Source organism: Mauremys mutica, chromosome 24 (genome assembly GCF_020497125.1).
Source record: "Mauremys mutica isolate MM-2020 ecotype Southern chromosome 24, ASM2049712v1, whole genome shotgun sequence".
In the NCBI taxonomy this organism is placed as follows: Eukaryota; Metazoa; Chordata; order Testudines; family Geoemydidae; genus Mauremys; species Mauremys mutica.
The window spans coordinates 1,281,306-1,307,080 of record NC_059095.1 but is presented as its reverse complement, the minus strand read 5'-3'; the positions used below and the strand labels follow the sequence as shown (position 1 = coordinate 1,307,080).

At 60.3% G+C, this 25,775-nt stretch overlaps 1 protein-coding gene across 1 annotated transcript in view; it reads right to left on the bottom strand.

Moving 5' to 3' along the window:
- The window catches only part of PIK3R2 (phosphoinositide-3-kinase regulatory subunit 2), a 40,408-nt gene that overhangs the window by 5,968 nt on the left and 8,665 nt on the right, over positions 1 to 25,775 (bottom strand). Inside the window, exons 2-13 of the mRNA XM_044998645.1 lie at positions 16,357 to 17,101; positions 8,189 to 8,281; positions 7,426 to 7,488; positions 6,113 to 6,244; positions 5,724 to 5,925; positions 4,930 to 5,015; positions 4,369 to 4,474; positions 3,150 to 3,248; positions 2,457 to 2,637; positions 1,516 to 1,641; positions 560 to 702; positions 127 to 303 (exon numbers count right to left, since the gene is read on the bottom strand). Coding sequence (XP_044854580.1) covers positions 127 to 303; positions 560 to 702; positions 1,516 to 1,641; positions 2,457 to 2,637; positions 3,150 to 3,248; positions 4,369 to 4,474; positions 4,930 to 5,015; positions 5,724 to 5,925; positions 6,113 to 6,244; positions 7,426 to 7,488; positions 8,189 to 8,281; positions 16,357 to 16,696 — 1,748 coding nt within the window. The 5' untranslated portion in view covers positions 16,697 to 17,101. The remainder of the gene's footprint in view (positions 1 to 126; positions 304 to 559; positions 703 to 1,515; positions 1,642 to 2,456; positions 2,638 to 3,149; positions 3,249 to 4,368; positions 4,475 to 4,929; positions 5,016 to 5,723; positions 5,926 to 6,112; positions 6,245 to 7,425; positions 7,489 to 8,188; positions 8,282 to 16,356; positions 17,102 to 25,775) is intronic.

The window sequence follows — 25,775 nt, the reverse complement described above, 5'->3', positions numbered from 1 at the left end:
AGCAGCAAGGACAGATCACGACTGGGCCACGGAGGCGATGGCAGGGCCCAGGGGCTGCTTCTTCCGTCCCTCCCAGGCCAGAGCCGGGACCCGGGGCAGGGAGAAGGGGCAGGCAGCAGCACCTACACCAGGTACTGGTCCCGGAGCTTGCGCAGCTGCATGAGGTCCGGCTTGAGGCTGTTCATGCGCTTGTCGATCTCCCGGTTCTCCGAGGCCTGTTTCTTCAGGTCCTGCTCCAGCTTCATCTTGCTGTCGTGGATCTCAGTGACGCGCGACTTCAGCTTCTCGGCGTTCATCAGGATCCTGGGTGGGGGGGCACAGGAGTTACGGGCTGGGGGGGGAACCTGGGCCCAATGCTGGAGCCAAAGGGGAAGGGCTGCCGGGCAGCTGGAGCCGGCTGGCGGAGTGGGGGGAGGACTGGGGGCAGCTGCAGCATGGGAGGGATGCTGGGTGACAGGAAAATCAGGCAAGCAGTTTTCTTTGCAAAGGAACTAGCCCGGCTCCATTCAGAGAGAGCCCACGGCTGGGCCGGAGATTGCCCTGAGGCCTGTGCCCTCACCGCTGCACCTCCTTCTCGTTGCCCTCCCGCCGGAAGCGCTCGATGTACTCCTTGCTGCACTTCTCCTGCGTCTGGCACTGCTCCTCAAAGATCTTGATGGTTTCGTTGAAGGCCTCGATCGCCGTCCTTTTCATCTGCAGCTCCTGGGGGTGGGGGGCACGCCGAGTGAGAGCCGAGGATCGGGGCCCCGCCCAGTCCCCTGGCTTCCCAGCAAAGCCCCAGCCCCACTCCTGGTCTGATCCCCAGCCCAGCCCTGCCAGCCACTCCTCAGCCCCCAGCCTGAAGCTACAGCCCCTCAGCGAGGCGACTCTGCCGGTTCCTCCCGCTTCACCAGCAGGCTGGGTGTCTGCACCCCAGCGCGGCTCTCCCAGGGCTCACCTACAGAGCAGGGCAAGCCGGCCAGGGTAACACCCCTGTGCTGGCTGGAGTGTTGGGTAGAACGGCAGTGGAGGAGGGGGCATGCGTGGCCCCAGGATACCCGCTGGGGGGCTTTGATAGGGGTGCGTGGCCCCAGGGGACCTGCGAGGGGGCAGGGGGCCCCCCAAGGGAACCCGCAAGGGGGCGGGAGAGGGGAGCGCGTGCTCCGGGGGACCCACAAGGGGGCGGGAGAGGGGAGCGTGTGGCCCCGGGGGACCCACAAGGGGGGGGAGAGGGGAGCGCGTGCTCCGGGGGACCCACAAGGGGGGGGAGAGGGGAGCGTGTGGCCCCGGGGGACCCACAAGGGGGCGGGAGAGGGGAGCGCGTTGCTCCGGGGGACCTGTGGCCCCGAACTACCCACGAGGGGCAGGAGGGGGACCCATGGCCCCAGGGGACCCGCGAGCAGGTGGGAGAAGGGGGGCGCGTGACCCCAGGGGACTTGCAAGGGGGGAGGAGAAGGGGGTTGCGTGGCCCTGGGGGACCCACGGCCCCGGGGGACCCGCGAGGGGGCGGGAGGGGAAGCGTGTGGCCCAGGGTACCTGCGAGGAGCGCGTATACTCCTCGTACAGCAAGTCGTACTCCCGGCTCTTGTCCTGGTATTGCTGGTGATAGACCTTCAGCTGCTCCCCCACGGCCTCCACGCTGTCCTCCTTCACCAGCTGGTCCTGCCACACAGAAGGCCCCAGGGCAAGTCAGAGCTGGGCACTGCCCTCCCTCCCCACCCACCAGCTGTGTGGGCACCGCTGCACTCTCACTGCAGGACATGGGGCCGGCCCAGGGGGGAGAGGGCCATAGGTAGAGGGAAGGAGGTGGGGAGGGGCCTGGGGCAGGGCCAGGATCAGGGGAGCTCCCGGGGCACCAGGAATGATGAGACACCGCAGTCCAGTCCAGCAAGGGGCCCTGTGCCCACCACCGCCAAGCCCTGCCTCTTCCACCCCGTGGACAGGACAGAATTACCTGGCAGTGGGAGGCCCCCAGAGGCCCCATGGGCAGCCCTGGGGCCTAGGGCCCGTCCACACATCCCCCCTCAGCAGCCTGGCCCAGCCCCCAGCCCCACCTGTGACATGGCCCCCGCTGACCGGCGTCCCACTCTCCAGGCCATGCCCCTGCCCAGGGGACGGTTTGGGCACCTGTCTCCCCCACCCTGGCCACAGCCCCTTGGACGTCAGCGTCAGGCTGGGGCCGGGCCCCTCGCAGCTCAGGGGATGCAGCTGGGCTGGGAGGAGCGCGTCCCAGGACACCCTTTCCCCTCGCTGGCTCCCTGGCCAAGGAGCATCCCCGGGGCCGCCGGGCCTCGTACGCTCCAGAGAGGCGGGAGGATCTGCTGCCAGCTCAGCCAGGGACATGGAATCCAGCATTGCCCTGTTCCCAGGCCCTGGGTACGCCCACTTGCCACAGGCATGGCTGGCCCCGTGCTCAGTGTGGGGAGCAGGGCGGGGGCGGCTCCTGCGTATCAGCGCCAGCCCCCGCCCAGCCTGACCTGCTGGTCCTTGGAGATGGGGTAGAGCAGCTTGCTGTCCAGCTTGGCGTTGTACTGGGCCAGCGACTCGTGCCGGTAATGGCTAATGAGCTCCACCACGGAGCCGAAGGTCAGGGGCTCCGAGAAGCCGTACGTCCCCTCCCGGTGGAAGATCTTGATCAGCTTGTTGTTGCCACCTTTCCTGCGGGGCGGAAGTGGGAGCAGGGAGCACGCTCAGCGCCAGGCAGAGACCCACTCGTGACATCCCCGGGGGAACCGGCCCCCGTGCTCCGGCCATTCACGCTGGGGCTTGGAGCACCCAGCACCCAACAGGCGTCCCCTCAGTCCGGCACCAGGGAGCGATGGAGGCTGCGCATGGACCAAGGACACCCTCCCCCACCCCCCTGCACGGCATCATTCGCCCCCAGCCCCTCACAGACACCCGGGGAGCGGGCGAGCCTGTCTGGTCTGCAAGCTGGCAGGCTATCGGGGCTGCAGCCCTGCGTCCAAGCTGGGGGGACACGGGGCTCAGGGCCCTCGTCCTGGGGCAGTGAAGCACCAGACAGAGAGGGAACTATAGTGCCTGGGAACCTCCTCAGGCCAGGAGCGCACAGTGGGCAGAGCCCGACCAGCCACCCGGCTCTACCTAGGGGTACGGCTAGCGGCCCTGCTGCCCCAGCCCAGCCCAGCCTAAGAGGCTTGGGGCGCACGTACCTCAGCGTGAGCGTGTACTCCCCCTGGATCTTACTGGAGGCATCGCGGACCAGGAAGGTGCCATCCGGCGTGTCACGCAGCTTCTCGTTCACCTCCTCCCTGGGGAGCGGACAGGGCGCCAGTGGTCACAGCTGCCAGGGCACGACCCACAGAACCCACCCTCGCCCGTGGGGGGCTGGAGCGTAGGGATTCGTCAATCTCACCCTGCCCGACCCCAGCCCTGCCCCACACATCCCCAAACAGGGGGGCCTCCCATGGTTAGCAGCTCCCGGCTGTTGAGATGAGTTCCTGTCTGCATCCTGTAAAACTTGCCCATACCGGTATTGCCCTGGCCTCTTCGTTTGTCATTCAGTGTTGAACACATTCTAAGACAATATGCATTTCCTCACCTTTTGGGGGCGAAGCCAGACTTTAAGGCACCTGCTCCCCTACATGGTGTTAACTTTGCTTGTGCCAATCAGAAACGAACACAAACAGGTTTTGGGCCCCGTCCCCTACGACACTTCTATGATGTCATAGTGGGTACTTTATGGCCTGCCTGCCATGTGCAGGCAGGGAGAGGAGAAAGAAAAACGAATCCTGTGTATACCCGTGTATCCTGTGTATGCCCGTGTATCCTGTGTATGCCCGTAACCGAGCCTGATCACCTCGAAGCCTCTCTCTCAGCTCACGTGTTTCAAACAGAGCTTCTACGTTTGCCGGTCGTTATGCGTTGGTTTGTATTTGTAAGTATCAGTTATTACTAAATGCTGCATCTTTGTTTATAAATATTGTTAGTAGATATTTTAGTCATTGTGTGTTTTAAGTTTCATTAACTCTATTAGCTAATCATACGCTGCTCCCTTACCCCTTGTAATTATCCCCAATAAAACTTTAAATTGATTAAGTTTAGTGTGTGTGTGTGTCTGCAGTTTGCATTGTGACCCACACTCTCCTTGCATCCCTTACCAATATAGTCTGTTGCCACGTGCAGCCTGGTAAATAACAGGCCTGCATTTTCTTTCGCCCCTGCGCCGCCAGGGCACGACCACAGAACCCACCCTCACCCGTGGGGGGCTGGAGCGTAGGGATTCGTCAATCTCACCCTGCCCGACCCCAGCCCTGCCCCACACATCCCCAAACAGGGGGGCCTCCCATGGTTAGCAGCTCCCGGCTACCCGGGCTGGGCCACTCTCGCTGGCCCGCTGCCCAGGGGAACATGGTGTGGAGAGCCTGGTACCTGGAAATGTCACCCCAGTACCACTCCGCCTCCTGCAGGGGCGCGCTGCTCCCATTGGCCAGGCTGGCTCCACCGGGCTTCGGCTTCGAGGGCTTCGGAGGCAGAGCTGCAAGAAAGCCGGGTGAGCACTGGAGCTGGGCTGCACTGGGGCCCCGCTCCGGCCAGGATCTGCTTGCCATAGCCCCGGCACTGCGCCACACACCCTGCTCTCAGGCTGCCCCGGCACAGCTCCAAACGGGCACCAAACCGCATTGGTCCTGGGTGTGCCGAAGGTGCCACCTCGAGAGCCCCGAAGCGGCGCCCTGCAGCAGCACCCACTCTCCTGAATGCCCCCCCAAGCGCCTCCCAGCGTGCCGGAGAGACCGTCTCTGCGCCCATCCCAACTCGGGCCAGTTCAGTGAGTGCCCCGTGCGATGCTCATTCTGTGACGAGGCTGACGGGAACGAGCCAAACACGCAGCCCTGGCGGGAGGCTGAACAGCCGCCTCCTTCCCAAGCCACACAGGAAGTGACCAGCGGTCTGGAAGGGCCCCTGGGGGTTGCAGCTTGTGGGGCTCAGTACCTGGCGGCACTTGTTCCGGCTCCGAGTCCTTCCCCTGCAGAAGTGTCTCCAGGAAGAGCCCTGAGAAATCGGGGCTCAGCTCTGCACTGCAGGGAGACAGGGACCAGAAATCAGCACCTGGGAGAGATGCCAACAGACCCGGGAAGGAGGCATGGCGGCAGGTGCTGGGCTGTAACCTGAGCCAGAGGGGGGCGGGGGTTCATTGCACTGGCTCTGGGGTGTGCTCTCAGGTGAGCAGTGCAGCATGCTGCAGTATCCCTACTGCTCCCAACTCACCAAGCTAGCAAGGTGCAAGCTCCTTGACAGACAGACGCAGGGTCTGCCCCACTTTCTAGTCCCATCTCTGCCCACAGCTCTCCACTCTGGGGGTGAACAGGAACCCAGCTGCAGGGTGGAGCTGCTATGGGGGAGGTACTGGCTGTTACAGTTTGGGCTTTGCGCCCATGGCTCACAGCCCCGCTGGAGATGAGCTGCTGGTAAGTCAGGGTCTCTTTACAGACCACCAGCGAGGGGCCGACCCCATTCGTCTCCCTTTGCTGCTGGTGCCGGAGGCAGCGCGGTCTGGGTGTGACGGGGTAAAGTCAGGGGTCACTGCTTGCAAAGCGTCACCATGCCGGGGGTTGAGTACAGTCCCCCATCCACATCCCAGGCTCCTGCACACCCCTAACTCAGAGACCCGGCCCGTGGCAGCATGAGCCAAGCTGGCAGGCTGGCTCCTGGGCAGAGCACCACCAGCCACCTCTTGCTCTCGCCCATCTGCCCCCAGGTGAGATGCAAGCCCCCAGCCCATGTACCTGGTGCCAGGCAGCCGGAGCAGCAGAGGGCCGAAGATCTCGCCCAGGGCCCGAGGGTGGAGGCCGTTGCTCTCGGCCTGCTGGGACACCTTCCCCAGGTGGCGGAGCAGGAACTGCAATGTGAGCAGGTTCTGGAGAGGGACCGCAGGAGACTCCAGCGCCAGCAGCAGCTGCTTCCTGCAGCTCTCTGGCTGCGGGATCTCTGGAGAGAAGCAAGACACGTGCTGGAAGGGCAGGGGCCAGGCCTGCCTCACTCTCCAGTGCTCCCAGTGCCCGCGGGCTGCACTGCAATCCACCTGCCTCTGGTGCACCAGTGCCCTGGAGCCCATCAATGCCCTCCCCTGCTTCCTGCCCGTTAGCGTCCCCTCCCCCCGCAGCGCAGCCCTTACCCTGCAGGATGCGCAGGATCTCGCCATGCACAGACGCCGGGACCACGGGAGCAGGCAGATCCTGCAGGAAGCCCCGCAGTGCCTCGCCCAGGGAATGCACGTCGAACGGCTCCACGTCACCCAGCACCCAATCTGCACAGAGCAAACAGACCCTCACAACGGCAGCCCCTGGCGGCTCCCTGGCCAGCTCAGCTTTAGAGGATGTACCCAGAGTTTCCCCAGCATGGAACTTGTGGGCACGAGAGGCCCCAGAATCCACAGCAGTGGCTGCTGCTGGGGCACAGCAAGGGGGTGGCACATGGGAGGGGTCGGACTCAGGGCCCGGCACAGGGCAGAGCTGCCAAGGACAGACATGCTCTCCGATCCCCCCCCCCAGGGGCTCCCCGCTCCAGGCCTCGCTCCGACACAGACTGCAGCGGTGCCGCCCCAGCCCGGATAGGAGCCCCGCAAATTCCATGCGGCCCAGTGCAACTCCACTGGCATGAGCACAAACGGCTGCTGCTCTACTCACTGCCACCAGAGAGCCCCGGAGCCTGGCTTTGCTTGGCAGGGCGAGCGCCAGGCAGGCCAGAGACTGCCAGCCCCAGCTGCTTTAGGGCCTTTGCATTGTTAGCTCTCTACACAAGGAGGATCAGGCAGCCCTGGGGAAGCACAGCAGCAGCGACCCCCAGGAGGCTGCACCCCAGTCCGGGGGAGGGCAGGGAACCATCACCCTGAACCTGGACTCCGAGGGCCCAGCCAAGAGGGCAGCTGGTGCAGTGAGATCAGCTGCCATTGCAGCTGCATGTGCAGGAAGTGAGCAAACGGCATCATGAGCCGGGAACCCAAGTGCCATGGCTGAGCTGATCCCAGGCTTAGTCGTGCTTTGGGACAGCCTGGAGCTGAGGAAGCAGCACTTAGACCTTTGCCAGGGCAGCGTGGGAGCATGGCCATCAACAGGGCCCACCACACTCCGTATGTAGCAGGAGATCCAGGAGGAGCTGGCTTGCGACATCAGCTCCAGGCCCCGCGACTGACGAGCAGAACTCGTGTCCACGTTCCCTTGCACAAGGCTCCTCCTCCTCCTCCTGCCAAGCTGCAGGAAAGTGCAACCGCCTTGAAAGCGACACTTGCTGGCTTCCCTTACGTGCAGTTACACCAACACAGCAAGATGGGCCCGTCCTCTCCCATGCAGCCGGCTGCTGGGGAGTTACGACTCGCTGAGGACAGAAGACGAGCTTGGCCTGGATTTCATTACTGCTGGCGCTGTCACATCCACTAATCTCATCCATCTGACCCAGCTCGCCTCCCCTCTGTACAGAACTGGTTCTTACCGGTCTTCAGTGCTTGTCTCAACTCCGAGCCAGCCGTCCTGTATAACGTCTCACTGTCTAAGCCTGTGGGAAGTGCAGGACAGTTTATGTTAGTTCTGTGAACAGAGGCAGCCACTTCAGCAGTGCTGAGAATCTCCGAGCTGCAGCCGCTGCAGTTATTAACCCAACAGAGCTGCAGCCCTGCGACGGGACGCTAGCTCCATTCCCTGCCCACCAGCCACGTCCTAGCAGATCAGGGCTTTAGTCACGTCAGCTGCGCCAGGGCTAACCAGCCTCCCATCAGGCTGTTTTAACAGACTCCAGAGAGAGCGTTTGCTGTTCCCCGAGGTGATGGCACAATCTGTTAGGTCCCTCACCACTAGGAAACCCAGCCTAAGTTCTGGCCTCCAAACAACTAGCCACGCACCAGCCCTGGACTAGCACAGGATTCCTGGACCAGTGGTTGCCAAACTGGGCCAAGGGTCACTGCCTGGACCTGCTGCGTATAGCTAGGCACATGGTCACAGTCCCATGGCGAGTTCACGCTGTGGTGGCACCAGCTGGACTGCCAGGGCACCGACCCGTCCTGGTAACGAGAAGCTGCCAGGCTGCCGGGGTGTCATGGCTCCCTGCCACCTGCTAGGCATTCCCAGCACAGCTTTCCAGCAGCTCAGCGGAGTAGCTGTGCCGGGAGGGAGCCTGGCAGAGAAGGGGTTAATAATGGATGTTGCCCCTTTGCTCACACGGGGCTCAGGACACCAATCCCCTCCCCTCCCCCTCTCACCTTTCTTCTCAATGGCTTCCACCAGCCTCAGCAGAAGCGGGGGTGCGACTTCAGGGGGGGCGAACTGCTCCGCCAGGTCCGGGAGGAGCCATCCTGATGGAGACAGCAGGGGAGAGCAGGCAGTTAGAGCCCACGTAGCACCCGACAGCCAGAGGGCTCTGCTGAGGCCACAGGGCTAATTCTGACAGCCTGGCTTGCTTCTAATCCATGGCACAGGCTTGGCGGGCCCACGGCCAGGCTGCCTCCCCACTGGGGAGAGCCAGCACCCAGGAGCAGGTCGGCAGCTGGCTCCTTCAGCAGAGACTCCGCAAGCCAAGGTGCCGCAGCCCACCCAGTGCCCTGGGGGCAAGCCCTGGAGAGAGGGAGCTTCTCATCCTGCCTGTCCAGGGCCTGGCACAACCAGGGCCTGATCCCGGCTGTCCTTGTGCTAGCAGCGAGCCAGGGCCTGGGAGGTGCCCGCGCTGGAGACCTGACTGGGGCAGGGGGAGGAGAAAGAGGCCATATGGAGCCAGAGTTGCTCCAACCCCTTCCTGGCAGAGGGCAATGCTACAATTCTTTTGCAAGAAGGGATATAATTTCCTGAAGCTCAGGCGTTTAGGAAGCAGTGGTGCACCCCGCGACTGAACCGGACTGGACGCGACACTCAGAGGAACCAGCCCACTGAGTCGCCCACTGAGCACAGCCCAGGCTGCTCCCCAGGGTGCGGTTTGTGTCTCTCCCGCTAGCCAGGGCTCACTGGTGGGAAGTTTTAAACTAGCAAAATTATGCAATGGCAGGAGGGAGGGGGACGTTCTGGGGGAAGGATAAAACCCTCCCCTGCTTCACTCCTTAGAGCCACCCGCCCTGCGAGCATTAACCCCGTCCCAGCCAAGGGGAAGAGAGACTCATGAACTCCTGCCAGACTGACCTGGCCAGGCACAGGAAGGGTTAATGCAGCTCTAGGGCCTGCGGCTGCTAAGGGGGGGCTTGGCGGAACTGGGGGGGGGGAGGAGCTGGCTGCAGGGAGCCAGGTTTAATCCTCAGATCCAGAGCGAACGCCATGTCAGCACATTCCTGCCCTTGATTGCTTGTTAAACATGGAAGCTGGCCCTTTGCCTCCCCCAGGCAGCAGCGCCAGTGTCCCGGAAGGAGCTGCCACTCAGCACTCCTTCCAGAGACTCGGGCCCAGGTCCCCCCTCACCCTTCCCAGAGGCTGGAGGATCAGTCAGGGGACCCCCCACCCCCCTGCCCTAACCGCAGATACCAATTGATCATATGCCTGCTACACACACCCAGGCTTGAAATCTAACCAGGCTGGGCTAGTTGGTGCAGGAGTTTTCTCCTCTGCTTTCTCTCTCTCTGCTCCAGGCTACGGCTGCGGCTGCACTGCAGGGTTCCAAGACTGTCCCTAACTCTGCTTCATGTCTGGACTGTAGCTCACAGGAGTCTGCCTCCAGCCTCCACACAGGCGCTGAGCAGGCGGGCCAGGAACCCCTGCTCGAGCGCTACACTCGGGCACATCAATGGCAATGCCTGCTGGGTACACAGAGGGGTCACATCATGCCAACTTGCCAGGACCCAGAGAACTGATGGTCTGGCACCCTCCTCTTCAGCGAGGAAGCAGGGCCCACAGACATTTCAGGTCTCAGCGTGACACCCCCAAGCACGCTGGGCCCTGCAGCGTCTGCTGGACTGCCTGGCCCCTCAGAGACGCAGGCAGAAGGCTGTTGAATCACAGGCCCCGTGGTTGCGTGGCAGAGCCATCCCAGGGCCAAACAGCGAGTTATTGTAGGGATTCGTCCTTCACATGGGCAGGGCTCTGTGCTGGGAACGAGGCTGGTCACAGAGGAAGGACACAGTGACTATTTGGGAGCATGCCCATCGCAGTCACTGAGTCAGAACCAGGGTGTGTCAGGATGCTTGCCAGACCCGAACGCACTTCCACAGGCTCCCAGCCCGTCCAGACCATGTGCGCTAGTGCGTGGCTTCACCCAGTCTGGTCCTGTTACGAGCTCCGTGAACGGTTCTCAGAGCTCTCTGGCCCCTCGCTCCCGGACCTGGGACGCATCAGGGCTAGAAATGGGAGATTTGGAGCCATGGGAAAGGTGTAGGGCATTAAAGCACTACCCCCCTTCTCTCAGTGCACCCACACGCTGCGGGAACCAGCCCAGCCTCGGCCCTCGGGCCAGGGTCACTGGCAGTGCCAGACACGCTAGTGGGTTCTGTGCATGGATGCTAAGCCAGGCCCATTAGTGTGCAGTCCAGACTGCAACCTGGGGCTGCTGCAGAGACGATTCCAGGGCAAGGCCTCAGCTCCTCGCCTGTGAGATGCAGGCAGACCCAGCAACTCACCACACATTCCCGGCTACAAGCTCTCATGCTCGGGGCTGCATTCACTGGAGCTATGCAGGGTCACTGCCCTCCTGGGCACCACGGGCTCCCTGCATTCAGCTGACGCAGTCACCGGGTAGTTGCAGAGCTGCAGCGTCACCCCGAGCCGGCTGAGGACCTGCCTCCCGCAGCTATCAGCGCTGCTGCAAGGGCGGGGGGCACATCCACATACAGTCCCTAGCCATAAACGTTCACACTGCCTGCCAGGGCATAGCCACACCCGAGCCTGCTGAGCCCTGGCCTTCGCCTGGCACAGGGCAGCTGCCACTTGTTGCCCATTTCAGACGCTGAGCCCTCGCCCCAGACCAGGAACGGCTTGTGACCCTTCAGTTTTAGGGCCAGGAGGGGAGAGAGAGGGGTAGCCCCCGACCATGCCCACTGTGTTCCCAGGAAAGGGGTCTGCGCAGCTCTCCAGTCACTCAGTACTGCGGCTCTGCAGGGCTCTTTGTAAGGGGCTAGTCCAGTCCAGGAGGGCACCGCAGTCCTGCCAGCTGCCTATGGCAGAACGTGGGACAGGCAGAGACCAAGTGCCCGGGCTGGGCGGCACTAAGTGGGCTCTGGGGTGGTGACCCCAGGGGGGGCTGTGCTCTGTAGCCCCCAGCACCTGAACTCCTGGGACACCAACGGGTTCCCAGGAAGTCCCATTACCCTCTGCACTCACAACGAGGACGCTGCCAACGGCGCCACTAGACCCAATACGCAGACCTCAAGAGTCCAATGCACCACAGAGACGTTTACTGGCACCTGACCATTTCCAAAGCTGCTGTGAATCTTGCAGGGACCCCACCACTCTGGGGCAGGCCTCAGGATGCAGTGCTCACACAGCGTGCCTGGTGCTTTCCGCGATTCCAGTCCCCGAGGCTCCCAATCCCAGATGTGAGGGTGAGTGAAAAGCAAGGAGGGAGGGTTGCAGTGGGAGATCAGGCAGCACAAAGGAGCCTTAAAGTGGGTGCACACAGCCCCCCAAAGGCCACCCCTGCACAGAGATCTCCCCTACTTGCATGGAGCTGGTGTAGGGGTTCTGCTCCAGCCCTCAGCGCAGGGGGCATGGCCACAGTCTGCTGCATTGCAGCTTCCCCTAGGCACTATGGGGCCATGGAAAGCAGAGGGTAACTCAGAGCCCCCTCAGGGCTGCTCTGCTGGGGGTCGGGCCTTGCACAGCCATCGAATACATGGAGAGAGCGAAAGGCAGGTTAAAGATCCCATCCCCTGCTGAAGTGCAGGGATGGCCTCACTGGGAATCACGCCCTGGGGCTATTAAGCTTGGAGGGAAGCTACCGGATGGCTTAGGAGCAGGGCTGCACCATTGAGCCTGCCGGAGGTGCTCTAAGTGGATCAAGCTGCAGCAGGGCTCAGGGCGGGAAGCCTACGGACTCTGGGGAGCTCGGCACAGCCCAGGCTGCTGCCGGGGAGAGGCAGAGCTGGTGCTGCCGCCGGACCTCGTAAGGCTCCCAGCGTTGGCTCACGAGGGCGACAGTGCAGTCTCCACATGAGCCTGGCCTGGAACGTGCTGCTTCAGAAGGCAGCAGCCGCCTGCATCTCCGGGCTGGGGAGGGACCATGGCGGCTCACATGGCAGCAGCGGAAACATTCCCGGGCTGCCCTTTCCACAGGAGCGCCTCGCAGACAGAGAACACCGGCTAAGCCCCCTGGGTCCCCGGGCTGCCCCTCACCCCAGATGCAGTGTGAAGAAAACAATCCCCTTATCTCCCTGCTGCCACCAAAGCCGCTGTGCCCGGGAGTGCAGCCCAACAGCAGAGTGCCTTTCACCCGAAGTCACTTATCCTCTCCCCACAGCCACGGCTCACACCGGCACACGGGGGTAAGGGGTTATCCACCCAGAGCCAGTGGCAGAGCTGGAACAGAACCCAGGAATCCTGGCTCCTAGTCCCCAGCCTGTCGCAGCACAATTACCAAGATGAGTAACGACCAGACGACGGGGCATCCCCAGCGCAGCCACGACAGACCAATCCTACCACGGCCTCTTCCTAAAGAGGGATTTCGCACAAGATGTTTGTCTCAATCTCCAACCATTTGTCCCGCCCTGCTGGGCATAAAGTGCCCTCGCAAGTTTGAAATGAGTTTCTCTTTGCAGATCTGCTCCCCAGGAATTCCTTTGCGGGGAGGAGGAGGTTATGAACGGCCCCTTTGGAGTGCAAGGGGAATTTCAGAGCTGCTTCCCCGGAACCTCCCTTCACCTTCCTGTCTCAACTCAAATACAGCCCCATGCTGAGCTGTGGAGAGCAGCCAGCGCTCCCTGGAACCCGGCACACGCTCTCCTCCGGCGACAGGAGACGCGTCAGAGCGCTGGCTGAGTTCTGATCCCGAAGGGCCCAGCATTCCCCGTTCTGGAAGCACAGGCAGTGTTTCTGGCCCCTTTTCCTGCCAGGAGAGGCCAGGAGTTTGGTCCCATCCATTCCTCCCCATCACACGGCAGCAGCCGGTGCCCCTGGGCTAACCGGCCCGAGCGCTCCTCTGCCAGGCCTGCTGGGTGCCAGGGAGGCCAGCACAACCCGACCTGGGCTGGAGGGGAGCCCTTGGACCTGCAGCTTGTGAGCAGGAGGAGTCGGGCCCAAGTCTTTCTGGCAGCCCGGCTGCCTGGCTCAAAGCCACCCCCCTGTAGGAGCATTTCCCCTCGCTGCACCCTCATGGGAGCCCGCAGGGCACACGGCCACGCTGGGAGCGCCACCCCCAGCCCCACACAGCTACCCTCCCTCCCTAGCACACACCAAGATACAGGTTCTCCTGCCACCCCGAGCCGCACGGCCCCCTGCAGAACAGAGGCGCCTTCGAGGAAAGGGGCAGCACCCAGCACACGGAAAGGCAGCGCTCCAAGGGTCAGCGGGAACCTGAATTCCTGCTGCAGTGCGTGTTCTCCCCCATGCCGCTCGCTGCTCCGGGCGGGCCCACAGACGCTCTCCTCCTCCCCCCACACCGCCTCCCCCCAACTGGCCCCCCGCCTTCCTCGTCCTCCTCCCCCCCACACCGCCTCCCCCCACACGGACCCCCGCCTTCCTCGTCCTCCTCCCCCCACACCGCCTCCCCCCACACGGACGCCCGCCTTCCTCGTCCTCCTCCCCCCACACCGCCTCCCCCCACACGGACCCCCGCCTTCCTCGTCCTCCTCCCTCCACACCGCCTCCCCCCACACGGACCCCCGCCTTCCTCGTCCTCCTCCCCCCACACGGACGCCCGCCTTCCTCGTCCTCCTCCCCCCACACGGACGCCCGCCTTCCTCGTCCTCCTCCCCCCACACGGACGCCCGCCTTCCTCGTCCTCCTCCCCCCACACGGACGCCCGCCTTCCACGTCCTCCTCCCCCCACCCCGCCTCCCGCCTTCCTCGTCCTCCTCCCCCCACACGGACCCCCGCCTTCCTCGTCCTCCTCCCCCCCCACCGCCTCCCCCCACACCGACGCCCGCCTTCCTCGTCCTCCTCCCCCCACACCGGACCCCCGCCTTCCTCGTCCTCCTCCCCCCACACCGGACCCCCGCCTTCCTCGTCCTCCTCCCCCCACACCGGACCCCCGCCTTCCTCGTCCTCCTCCCCCCACACCGGAACCCCACCTTCCTCCTTCCTCATCCTCCTCCCCCCACACCGCCTCCCCCCACACGGACGCCCGCCTTCCTCGTCCTCCTCCCCCCACACCGCCTCCCCATCCTCCTCCTCCCCCCTCACTGGACCCCCACCTTCCCCTCCCCCCCACAGACCCACACCTTCCTCATCCTCCTCCCACTGGACCCCCACCTTCCCCTCCCTCCCCACACCAGACCCCCACCTTCCACCTTCCTCGCCCTTCTCCCTCCACACTGCTTCCCCCTCCCTGCTGGACCCTCGGCTGGACCCCCACCTTCCCCTCCTCCTCCCTCCCTCCCCATCCTCCTCCCCCCACAGTCCTCCTCTCCTGCCCCACCGCTGACTGCACCTTCTCTGCTCTCCTCTGCCTCCCCCAGACCCCGCCTCCCCCCATGCCTCAAGCCAGTATTTTTTTTTTTTTTGACACATGAGAAGTGTTAAGATTTGCACAAACCACAGACTTGCGTTTTCCAGGCAGTTACTGGGTACTTGTATCACAGAAGCATCTGGGACCCTGTTGTCCCTCGACCTGGCCAGCTTCTCCCGAGGGAGGCAGAGCGGGTCCCAGGTGCCCAGGGCCCAGAACCCACCCGCCAGTGAGACACACCTGGGGGAAAGCGCCCAGCCCTCCCAGCTGCCCAGCGCCTGGTGCAGCACAGCACTCGCTGGAGGAGGCGCCCAGCACCAGGCACACGAGCAAGTCGCTCCGATTTGAAGAAATGCTTTTTCAGACAGTGACTGCTCTGGTCTTGCTCACAGCCCATCCTGTGCGTCCGCAGGGCTGCCAGGCATGCAGTGCCCGGGGGGCATCCCCACAACAGCCATGGGAGGAGAGGTAGGGGGGACAGGCCATGAGGGGAAAGTCTGAATCTCTGACTCTGCCAGGGTATGAGAGAGAGAAACCCAGCTGGACAGGAAAGCTCTTAGCCCAGAACAGAGACTCCTCCCAGCCTCCAGACCCAAAGCTAAGTGGAGAGAGAATCCCAGAATTGTAGCAATGTCAGGCTGGACAGGACCTCGAGTGGTCACCAAGGCCGGCCCCCTGCACGAAGCCCAGAGCCTCTCCCTGAGAGGTATTTGTCCAGCCTATTCTTAAACCTCCAGTGAGGGGGATTCCACAACCCCCCTGGGAGCCTGGTCCAGAGCTGAACGCCCTGCCAAAGGTTTTCTTAACATCTGACCTAAACCTCCCTGGCTGCAGATTAAGCCCATTACTTCTAGTCTTACCTCCAGCGGACACGGAGAACAACCGATCCCCCTCCCTGTTAGAGCCGCCCTTCACCCGGGGAAAACTTACCAGGGCCCCCCCGAGTTTTCTGTTCTCTACACTGGACATGCCCCATGGTTTTAACCCTTCCTCGTAAGTCAGGTTTCCTTTTTCCCATTTTCCTCCGGACTCTCTCCAATTTGTCCACATCTTTCCTAATGTGCAGTGCCCAGAACTGGACGCCGTGCTCAGTGCCGAGCGGAGATGAACAGAAAAACATCCTTCCCTGCTCTTGGCTAGCCACGGAGCAGCATGGTCAGGACATACAGCCCTGCACACCAGGGCATGCGCAACACACCCACGCCCCAAGCGTGTCATCAGTCCTAGAGTGCAGGGTCCTCTCACCCAGACACAACACCGCGTGGGGCAAACGACATGCCGCCGAGGGGCTCTGAGGGCTGGCTGGCTGCACTGCACTTTGTGGTTGACCAAGTTCAAAGCCAGCTGAAAACCATGGGGGGAATGGCTCCCGACTGGCTGGGCAGCGCACTCGGGACCGCCTGGCCAGAGAGGCTATTTAGCACCTGAGCCAGGGTGCACACGATGGCTCCTGCGGCTGGTAGGGGTTGCAGGTGCAGCAGCACTGGGATGGAGGGCGCTCCACCCAGACAGAAATCCATCCCAGGACTTGCATCTGACATAGCCCCCCTTGGATGCCTGCATCCCTCCGCCTGGCTGGGATTAGAGGCCATGGACCTCCCGCACAAGCAGCCCTGGAAGGCACAGCCTCAGTTTGCTAAGGGGGGCGGGGAAGGGGGTTGAGCACATGAGGACCTACAGCTGGGACTGGAACCCAGGAGTCCTGACCCCCTGCCTGCTGCTCTAGAGTACCCCACCCCCATAGCATGTTCCCCTCTCAACCCCACTGGAGAGGAGGAGCCTTCGCAGGCCAGGAGGCATCAGAGAAGCTGTACTTCCTTATAGCTTCACCTCAGAGCTGGACAGGGCAGGGCTTACCTTGCTCCAGCGCCTCCTGCATGCGGGAGGTGCTGGCCCCAGGAGTTGCTGGCAGGGGTCTCTGCACCCTGGGTCTGTGGGAAGGGAGGGAGATTTTCACGGGCCCAATGTACTCCACATAGGTGCCAGGGAAATCCCCTTTCTGCTTGGTGCGTTCATTGATGCCCGGGATCCACCCGATCTGGTTGGGCGTCTGCTCGTCTCCATCCTTGAAGCCCAGGGCCTGCAGGGCCCCTTTGCTCACCACCAGGATGTCCCCAGGGAGCAGGTCGATGTCCTCGTCACGCTCTTTGCAGTACTGGTAGAGCGCACGGTACTGAAAGCCCTCGGTGCTGCCCATCTCTGCTGCACAGGGCAGCTGGAGCCGGGCCAACTGCTCGAGACGTGGGGCGCAGGCTCAGGCGCGGCTCTCGCCCTGCACCATTCTTTGTGCGTTTACCATCTTTGCACGAGCCAGGACGAGCGAAGCCTGGTGAGGACGGCCCCGTGCACGCTCAAGCTCCCGCACGCTGAAGTGCAGCCCCTTTTCCTTAACTTGAAGCCACGATTCAACCAAATTATGGAGCAGAGGGAGAATGCGACGAACATAATCCAGCACTCGTGACTGGGCATGCAGCAAAGAAAGGGGGCAGCTCAGGGCTCCGCAGTCCTAGGAGGGGGTAGGTGTCTCAGGGTCCGCAGGGCGAGGGGACGGTGTGTTTCCAGCAAAGCATGGCGTGTGCTGCTGCTTCTCTCTTCCCAGAGCCTGGAAAGGGAAAGAAAGAGGGTCTGTTACTTCATGGCCAAATGCCCAGAGCATGGCCCTTCCTGTCACGCCCCCTGCCTCCCGCCGTGCTAATCACTTCAGTAAAACAAACCCCACCCACTAGGCAATCAGGTCAGTCCCTTATTGACACCTGGATCCCAAACACAGGAACATCAGAGCATGGGACTGACTTGATCCATAAACTGCAAAAGCATGAGAGAAGCCCCGGCTGGCTCACTGCAAGATCACCCTGCTCCCTGGAACTTACAACACCCAAGGAACTGCAAGATAAAGAGCTCACAGAGCCTTGTTTGCATGTCTGCAGTTTGCTCTCTTTGACAGCACTTTGCGGAAAGTAATTCATTGTTTTCCTGTTTGCAGGGTCTTTTACACAGCAACATTTACAAACAGCTAAAGGAGCCCTCCAGCCACCCGGAGCAGAACCTGACACCAATTTCCTTTTTGTGTTAAACTGAGTACGTTTCACAAATGTCTGTTTTCCTGTGCGCTAAGAAATCTCTGGAGAACACCACCACGAAAGCCTGGCCTACACAGAAAAGTTCCATCGGCACAGCTACAGCAAACCTAACTCCCAGTGTAGACTGGACTGTGTCAACAGAAACATTCTTCCACTGACCACCTGGAGAGTGATGGAAAAACCCCTCTCTCTATGCTAGGGTGCTACACCACCCCAGCGGCAGGACCCAGAGCGTAGACGTGGCTTAAGTCTCTGCACCTGGAGTCTACAGGCTCATCACATGCCTTGCAGCTGCCACACAGAAGAGGTTCAAAGATTAGATTGAAGCAAAATCGCTTCTGCTGCTGGATGCCTAGTGCAGGCGAGTGCAGGCGACATGGTGCTGGGGGAGGGGGAGGGATTTTTCTTGGACAGAGGGAGGTGAGAGAAGGAGGGAGTTAGGAAGAAATGAATCGTTAACGCCCTCAACTCTACTCGAATTTAAGAGCCACCAGTTGCCTTTAAGCGATTCAAAAATACAAAGAGCAGGAGAACGTGGGGCCTGCCTGACCCAGAAAGCAGCCAAAAGGAACAAACTTTTACCAGCATTTTAATTTGGAGAGAAGGATGTCAATAATTTGAGTCCAGTGGAGAACTATCGGTTGCCCACACACACACAGCGCTTTGACGTGCCCAAGCTTCCCATTTGGCTCAGCTTAGCTCGGGGTAAGATGCAGCATTTCTGCACGTCACGCAGCTGAATCAAAAACTACAGTGGCACTAGAATGTCTGCAGCTACCGAGAGCAGTTCAAACCGGAATTCCTCGAGTCTTTAACGTCTTTGGGAAGTCTGGATGCCATTCCTATTAGCTACTCAAGCTGCTTTTGAGAGGTCCATGCCAGAAGCCATCTGACAATAGCTTCGTCTTCCTCTTGCAGCCACCCTCAGGAGCAGGTTGGTTTATCTGCACGCACACAACCTGGACAGGGAGGTAAAGGCACAGTGCTGCGTAACTCTGGGGTGTTAGTGTGGCCACTCTATTAACAGGAAAGCAACAGGCCAGATCTAGATAAGCAGCTCTCAGCAGCTAAAGACAATGGGGAAGCTGTTAGCATCAAGGATCCTGCCTCTGGAAAGGCTGGTTTCGCCAAAGCTGGAAGCCTGGCGCACAGAAGAACCCTAAAGGGTTAAAAGCCCCTCTCAGGCAAGGAAGCGGAGGCCTGCTTGGGGCCAGGCAACAGCTCCGTGTCCAGTCTGGTGGCTCCCAAATGCTTTGGTTCCAGCGAAGGGCCACGGTGCTTGGCCAGCGTATGAACCACTGGCACTGCTCCCAGCGGGTCTCCGCCAGCCATCATGGGGGACTGCAGCCCAGGGCCTGGGTGAGCCTGGCAGAATTGTGGGATCCCACCACAAAGGGGGTGTGCTCCAGCCGGGAGGGGGCAGAGGGACAGCTACCCAGTAGGTGGGGCAACTACTTGAGTCTGCATCAATGCATTTCCTGCCACAAGCTAAATGGAGCTAACCAGCTTCAAAGAGGCGTCCCTGGGTCCATGCTGGGGCTTGCACACATTAACTAAATTGGCTTTAAGCCGGATCGGATGGTAAGGAGTCAGAACAAAGCCTACAGGACCCACATGCTCTGCAAAGGGGCCGCAGGAGCAGCCTGAAGCCAGCCACCTGCAGCCTGTTGGTGTATGGCAGCTGCAAACGTTTGCCCCGGATACCAGATATGCTGTGGCAGGGCTCATGGGCTGCAGCCAGCAGCATCCACACAGCTAAAGCACATTTCGCCCTTTAATTGCCATGCTCCACAAGGTAGCTTTGGCCCCCAGATGCTGTCCTGGGCAAGGGACTGGCCCCCACGTAGGGCTGCTGAGGTTTCTACCTTCTGAAGTAGCTAAACTGGAGAGGGAGGACTCCTATCAGGGCCCATCCCTCCCTCCTAGTAGTGCAGGCTCCCTCCATTCCTAGCGGCCATCTTGAGCAGCGACAGGGCTCCCTGCCGTCCCACGGGACGTGACCTGGCACAGCTCCCATGCAGGACTCAGTGTCCAGTCTAAACTCCCCATCGATTGTCATCACATTTGTGCCGCTGCAGTGAGGTGAGGTTGCAGTGTGCCGGGCACTCAGCAAACACACGGTGACAATAACTGCCCCACACAGCTCACACAGCGCCCCGAGCAGCGCCTTCCCCTCAGCGGTGTTCACACACTTCTGATTTCTGTTCCCTTCGCTGCTGTTCTTAGTTAGCTCCTCCAGCCCCCAACCATCTGGACGGAGTCCAGTTCCTGCCAGGGTTCCAGATTTCACTGGCCCTCCGACCCCAGTTTCTGCAAAGTTCTCTTTGCAGACAGGAGCCACGCAGAGGCTTGGAGGCCTGCCCCAGAGGGTGTGCAGAATGGCTATGGTGCTGGCCCACGGCATTCCGGGCAGGAACCATCTCTTATACATGCACCTCCACACCTCATTCTCCCTTCGCACAGTGCCCAGCACAACAGAGCCCTGACCCTGCCTGAACCTGTAGGTGCTGCTGTACTACAGGAGCAGTGGAGACTGTGCGAGGTGCACTCAGATGGCACACGGACATCCCCGTCTCCATGGAGTCAGGCTGACAGCATTTGGAGCAGCACTTCTGAAGGTCACAGGAACCAGCCTGTTCTACAGCAAGCATCTGATTAGCCCCCAGCAGGAACCCAGCTAGCAAAAGCCAGGGCTATTTTTAGGACTAAACAAATGCTGCTGAGATGGAGGCACTAGGAGGCTCCTTCCCATAATTAGAAATTCACCGATTTTTTTTAAATTTGCCCTGCGAGGAAGCCATGTGTTTTTGCAGAGCTGCTACTGATCGAGAGAGATGGGTCTGTTTGGGGCTGGCCATTGGCCCCCAGCTGGGCCAGGTTAGTACAAAGGGACACGCAACAAATGACATGGTAACATCAAAGTGTCTGTCAGTTATCAAGCTCCTGGTGAGAGTAGGAAGCTCATTCTGGACCCACCAAAGTCCCGCTCAGGGTCAGGATTTCGATCCCAGGAGCTGGTCAGACTGATGGGCCCCAGTCCCACGTCCACCCCTTACCATTTCCCCTTCAGGGTTCTGTGCTCACTCACATGGGACTTGTCCAGACACCAGCTGCCTCCAGCTTCCCCAAGACAACTCAGCTTCTGAGCCCAATAGGGTATCCCACATACCATCATGTGGCTGCAAGGGCACCCCGGGTATCTGGTGTCACTGCGGCAGGGGGGTGTTTACAGACAGCTTTTTCCAAGCACCACACCCCATTTTCCCTTTGCTCTCAAAAGCAGTGAACTCCACTCCAGCCCCAGAACGGCATCCGCCCTCTGCCCAAATCCAAGCGCTCTCCTGACACAGACGGGGCAGCTTTGGGAACCCCGGGAGACAGAATTACAAACCACTCAGTTAATCACACCCACAGGCTCCATGTCGGCAAACAGACAAGACAGCTCTGTGTTACGTTCACCAGGACCCAGGAAATCTCAAACCCTGAACAATATTGCTCTGGACTCTGGTGCAAGCCCCACTGAAAGCTCCCAGTGCTTTCGTTCTAACCCCGAGGGAACTGGCTTGAAGCCTTGGAGCACCCCTCTGCACGTGTGTGGGTCTCAGGGTGCTTTACACAGACGGGGAGTTAACACAGCAGCTGAGTCCCAGATGAGGACAGCTAGACAGAGGTTAAACAGCTTCCACAGGCCCAAGAACAAGTCAGCAGTAGAATCTCCACAGCAGAACGTCACAGAACATCTGTTCTCCCATATGCATGATATTACCTGGAGCGCTCCAACATCACGTGCTGGGGAGGGAGCTCCAGGAGCCATCCCACAGGCTGTGGGCATGCAGCTCAGAGACCCCATTTCTACCTTCTCCATGGCCCTCCCCACTTGCAGCATCAGACCTGTGGGGGCCACCAGGTTATGAACCAGACAGGGACCTGACCCACAAGGAGGAGACATGGTGTGTAGGAAACAGTATGGTGACAGGCCATGAAAGAGACTGCAAACAAGGTGAGGGGGGAGAATGTCTGTAACCATGAGTTCACGTGTCTGGCAGCAATCTGCACTCTCCTCATGCTCAGCAAAGTGAAGGCTCCTCTCAGCCAGGAGCTGGGTACTTGCGGGTTCTGTTAGACTCAAAACCTGAACCAGGCTGACAAACTGCCACCCTCCCCAGCGATGACCCCACTGCATCACAGCAAGTGCAGCTGGGGGGAGGAGACTGCCCTTGTCAAAGCCTCCAACTCTCCCCCCCCAAGGGAACTTGGGTGAATTCTTACGTAGCTGGTGCAGAGCTGAGGGTCTGGGACCCTCGAGTCCTGTCGTTCCCTCCCTTAATGTCTGGCCCCGAAGCCCTTTCCCGGCCTGCATGGCACAGTCCAGGATTTCACGCCCCCAAAGCTCTGCCTTCGTCTGATGCCCCTCAAGGGGCCCATGATGTTCCATGCAAACCCCAGCCATGCCATCGCCCAGTGGCAGGTCCTAGAGGAAGCTGGTTCTGTGACTGCAGGCTCAAAATTCACCAGTGGCCAAAGGTCACACAAAAGACACACACTGCATCTATAGCTGGCCTCACCGGCCAGCAGCAAGCACGTCTGTCCCAGGAACCCAAACGAGGTTTCCACCACCGCCCACATCCAACCTCATCCTAAGAGCAGCTAGGCCGGGCTAATGCCAGAATGGAAAGTCCTTCCTCTGGGATCGTTAGTTCCATCCAAGGGATGCCTGCTGGCACCTCCCATTTCTCTCCCCATTGTGACCCCTCACATGGCAACCCAGTAAACCCTCGAGACATGGAGCCATGGGGCGGCATCCACAGCCCCCCCCAAGACATGGGGCTACAGGGCAAGTCACCATACACTGTTTCATTACAAAGGAGCTGTCCTTTTCCAAACGAGGGGGCCTTCCGATTGGGTGAGGCTGGCCGTCTAAGCCAATCAAACCACAGATTGTCACAGGACCGACACCTCTCGCTCCAGAGAGGCACTCAGGGTTTGCCCTCCTGGGTATAATTCCCATCACTGGCTCCTTGGCATGGGTGTAGTGGTAGGACAGTGTGCCCCTGCAGCGGCTGGCTCTCTTAAGCCCCTAATGAGACCTCTCCTAAGGTCTCCTCAGCTCTGGCCTCACGGGCCACATGTTATACCACGTCTCTATGGGCATGTTCTGAGCGCCCAATGGTGGGGGAGCCCTCGCTGCCGTCAGCCTGGGCGCTGGTGGTGACGGAGCCGCGCAGACCGGCCTTACTGCAAGGCTACCCTGATTTGTTCGGATCTGGCTTGTGATGTTAACCAGAGCTCCAAGTCCTGCCAGAGCTTTGGTGCCAAACCTGCAACCCAGGAGACTGTGCATGCAGGTGGTGTGGGAGGGGACAACCCACTGCATGGAGGCAGCACTTCCTTTGGGTGCCAGGTTAACACCCAGGCTGCCGGCACACCACGAAGCAGCCCATCTCCAGGACTGCATTTTAAGCACAAGAGCCCAGAGCAGTGCAATAGCACAACCAGCCTGTGACACCCCAGTGTGTTTCCATCGTTGGCAGAAGGGGAAGAGCAGCTTCCCAGGGCACCGTGGCAGGCGGAGGGAGAGCCCTTGTGAGTCCCCGGGGTGCAGGGTATGGAGCTGCACAGCAGCATTTCAGGTTTCAGAGTAGCAGCCGTGTTAGTCTGTATCCGCAAAAAAAACAGGAGTACTTGTGGCACCTTAAAGACTAACAAATTTATTGTAGCATGAGCTTTCGTGAGCTAAAGCTATGCATCCGAAGAAGTGAGCTTTAGCTCACGAAAGCTCATGCTACAATAAATTTGTTAGTCTTTAAGGTGCCACAAGCAGCATTTCAGTGGAGGATAGAGTGACTTTTCCCGCCCCTGTCAAAGTGCCGGCAGTGCCTATTCCCCTCTGGCCAGGGGTGGCTATCACACACACAGAGGAGTTCAACGGCACACAGAATATCTGAGTGCAGGCCCCCTGCCTGCGGCTTGATTCAAGGCCTCTGCCCAGCGAAGCCTGCAGTAATCCTGTAACTTTGGCTGCCCCTGTGAAACAGAGTGAAGAGACAGCTTCCTTCCAGGCAGTGGGACCACAGCAGCTTTGTGAAGTGAGCAGCAGGTTGTAACCTGCACGGATTGACCGTGAGCTCTGTGGGCAGGACCATCCCGTACTATGTGTCTGAACAGCACCTGGCCCAACGAGGCCCCTACAGTGCTACTGCGATACAAGTGCAACTTGAATACACCAGAGTGAAATCCTCCTCTGAGCCCCGCGAGGCACTGGGAGGGTGGAAAGCCACTGTCCAGCCCCAGCTCCACCTGACTCCCATTAGGGCAGCTTCTGAGCACCTCACAATCTTCAAGGTATTTATCCGCGTCATTATCCCCAGGGCTCAGAGAGGCTTAGTCAACAGGGAATCTGGGGAAGAGCAGAGGTTGGAACCCAGGTCTCCCATGTCCTAGGGCATGAGCCCTAATCACAGCACCCTCCTTCCTCTCTGATTGAGCGGGCCACAGCATTCAAACAGTTAAAAATTGCCCCACTTTGCAAGAAATCCTAAGCTATAAAGAGTAGGATGGGAGCCGCTTTACAGCACCACTGAGAACTGCAAAAGCTCTGCCCTGTTTTGGATGCCAGAAGAACACATTGAATGTGAGCAAGCCGCTGGTATGGTGGAAGGAAAGGCAGATCTCAAACCACAGTGCTGCGGCCCAGGCAAGGGCACAGCGAGTTCATGCTGTCCTGGCACGGCAGCCGCCGAGCGGAACTCACAACAGAGCCCTCACTTCCAGAACTTGGTCAGCTCCAGCCAGGAAAATATTACTTCATACTCCACAATATGAAGAAGGAGAGGATTAAATTCAGCTTTCTGCCCCTCTGAACTCTCCCTGATAGGGTGGGGGACAGCCCAGGGGTCTGAGCAGCGCGGTACAGCCACTGCATGCCAGGAAGGGCACAAGCTGCCAAGGAATGTGCCAGTTTCTCCTCTGCCGTGGAGGGCAAGTCCCAGCAGAGAACCCTGGAGCAGAATGAAGAACAGGCGCACTGGGGTTAGCGCCTCTCTTGCTAAGGGGGAACAAAGCACCTACACATCTCCAGGAATCCCAGCACAAAGCTCTAGACACAACAAAGCACCTTGCGTTCTTGTGGCCTCTATGCTCGAGTCAGGAGGAGACAGGGTGGGGGAGGGATACGGGTGCCCCGTCTGGTTTCCGAAGGGGACCCAAGGAGGCAAACACCACCAGTGGTGCAAGGAGTCTCTCCGGACAGAGGATCCCACGGCTCCATGAGGGTAAGGTGAGGGGGTGCCATTAACCAGATGGCTTACTCGGACATCTTCCCTTCAGCCTGGGGATCTGCTCTTCCACAGTGGCGCTCTATCTAGGTTCCCCCTCCCCCCCAACGCCCTCCCACACGCACTCGGAAGGAGACCACGTTCTATGCTGCCTCCCCTCCACAGAGCCTCCGACAATAACACGTTTGCTCAAATGCACAAGAATAAAGCTCAACTGAATTCAGACACGGGCAACCCCCTTACCCGCCTGCTCTCTTGGCTCAGCCAACCCAGCCGTTTGAGCAGGAGGGCAGGTAAAACAAGCCTACATCTCCGGTGTCTGCGCCTGTCCTCTGCAGGGGAAACAGTTGTTCTACATCGCGCCACAAATCCAGGCAAGCAGCTTAACTGTGCGCGCAGCAGCAACCGCAGATCAAGAAACCTTGGCGCCCAATGGAAAGCAGATGACAGAATTTGTGCTGGGGATGGGGCTTATGTGCCAAAGCCCATAAACAGATCTATGGAGGGAACCAGCAGCTCCAACGCTTGGGAGTGAAGTGCCAGAGCAGGGCAGTCAGCCAGGGATAGGGGCCATGCACACGCCTGTCCCAGGAGCACGCCCTCAGCACAGAGGTGCTTTAACATTGTGTAAAGATAGTGATTGTTTTCCCTGGGGGACTTGGGGTTATCTCAGCCCCCCCAAAACCCATAGTCCCTAGAATCCCCCACTGACGTGGAGGTGGGAGTCTGTTCTGAACACATGCACTGACTGTCTCCATCACCACCAGGCTTCTCCTGGGGAACACATGGCCAGCCAGGAGCAGATGAGTAGCCACTCCGTGCCACAGCACAAGGGTCCCAAAGGTGAGGCCCTGCAAAAACTGCAGGTTTTGGGTTTGTTTGTTTTTTTAATTCCTGGCAATGTCCTGGGTGAACATCTGCA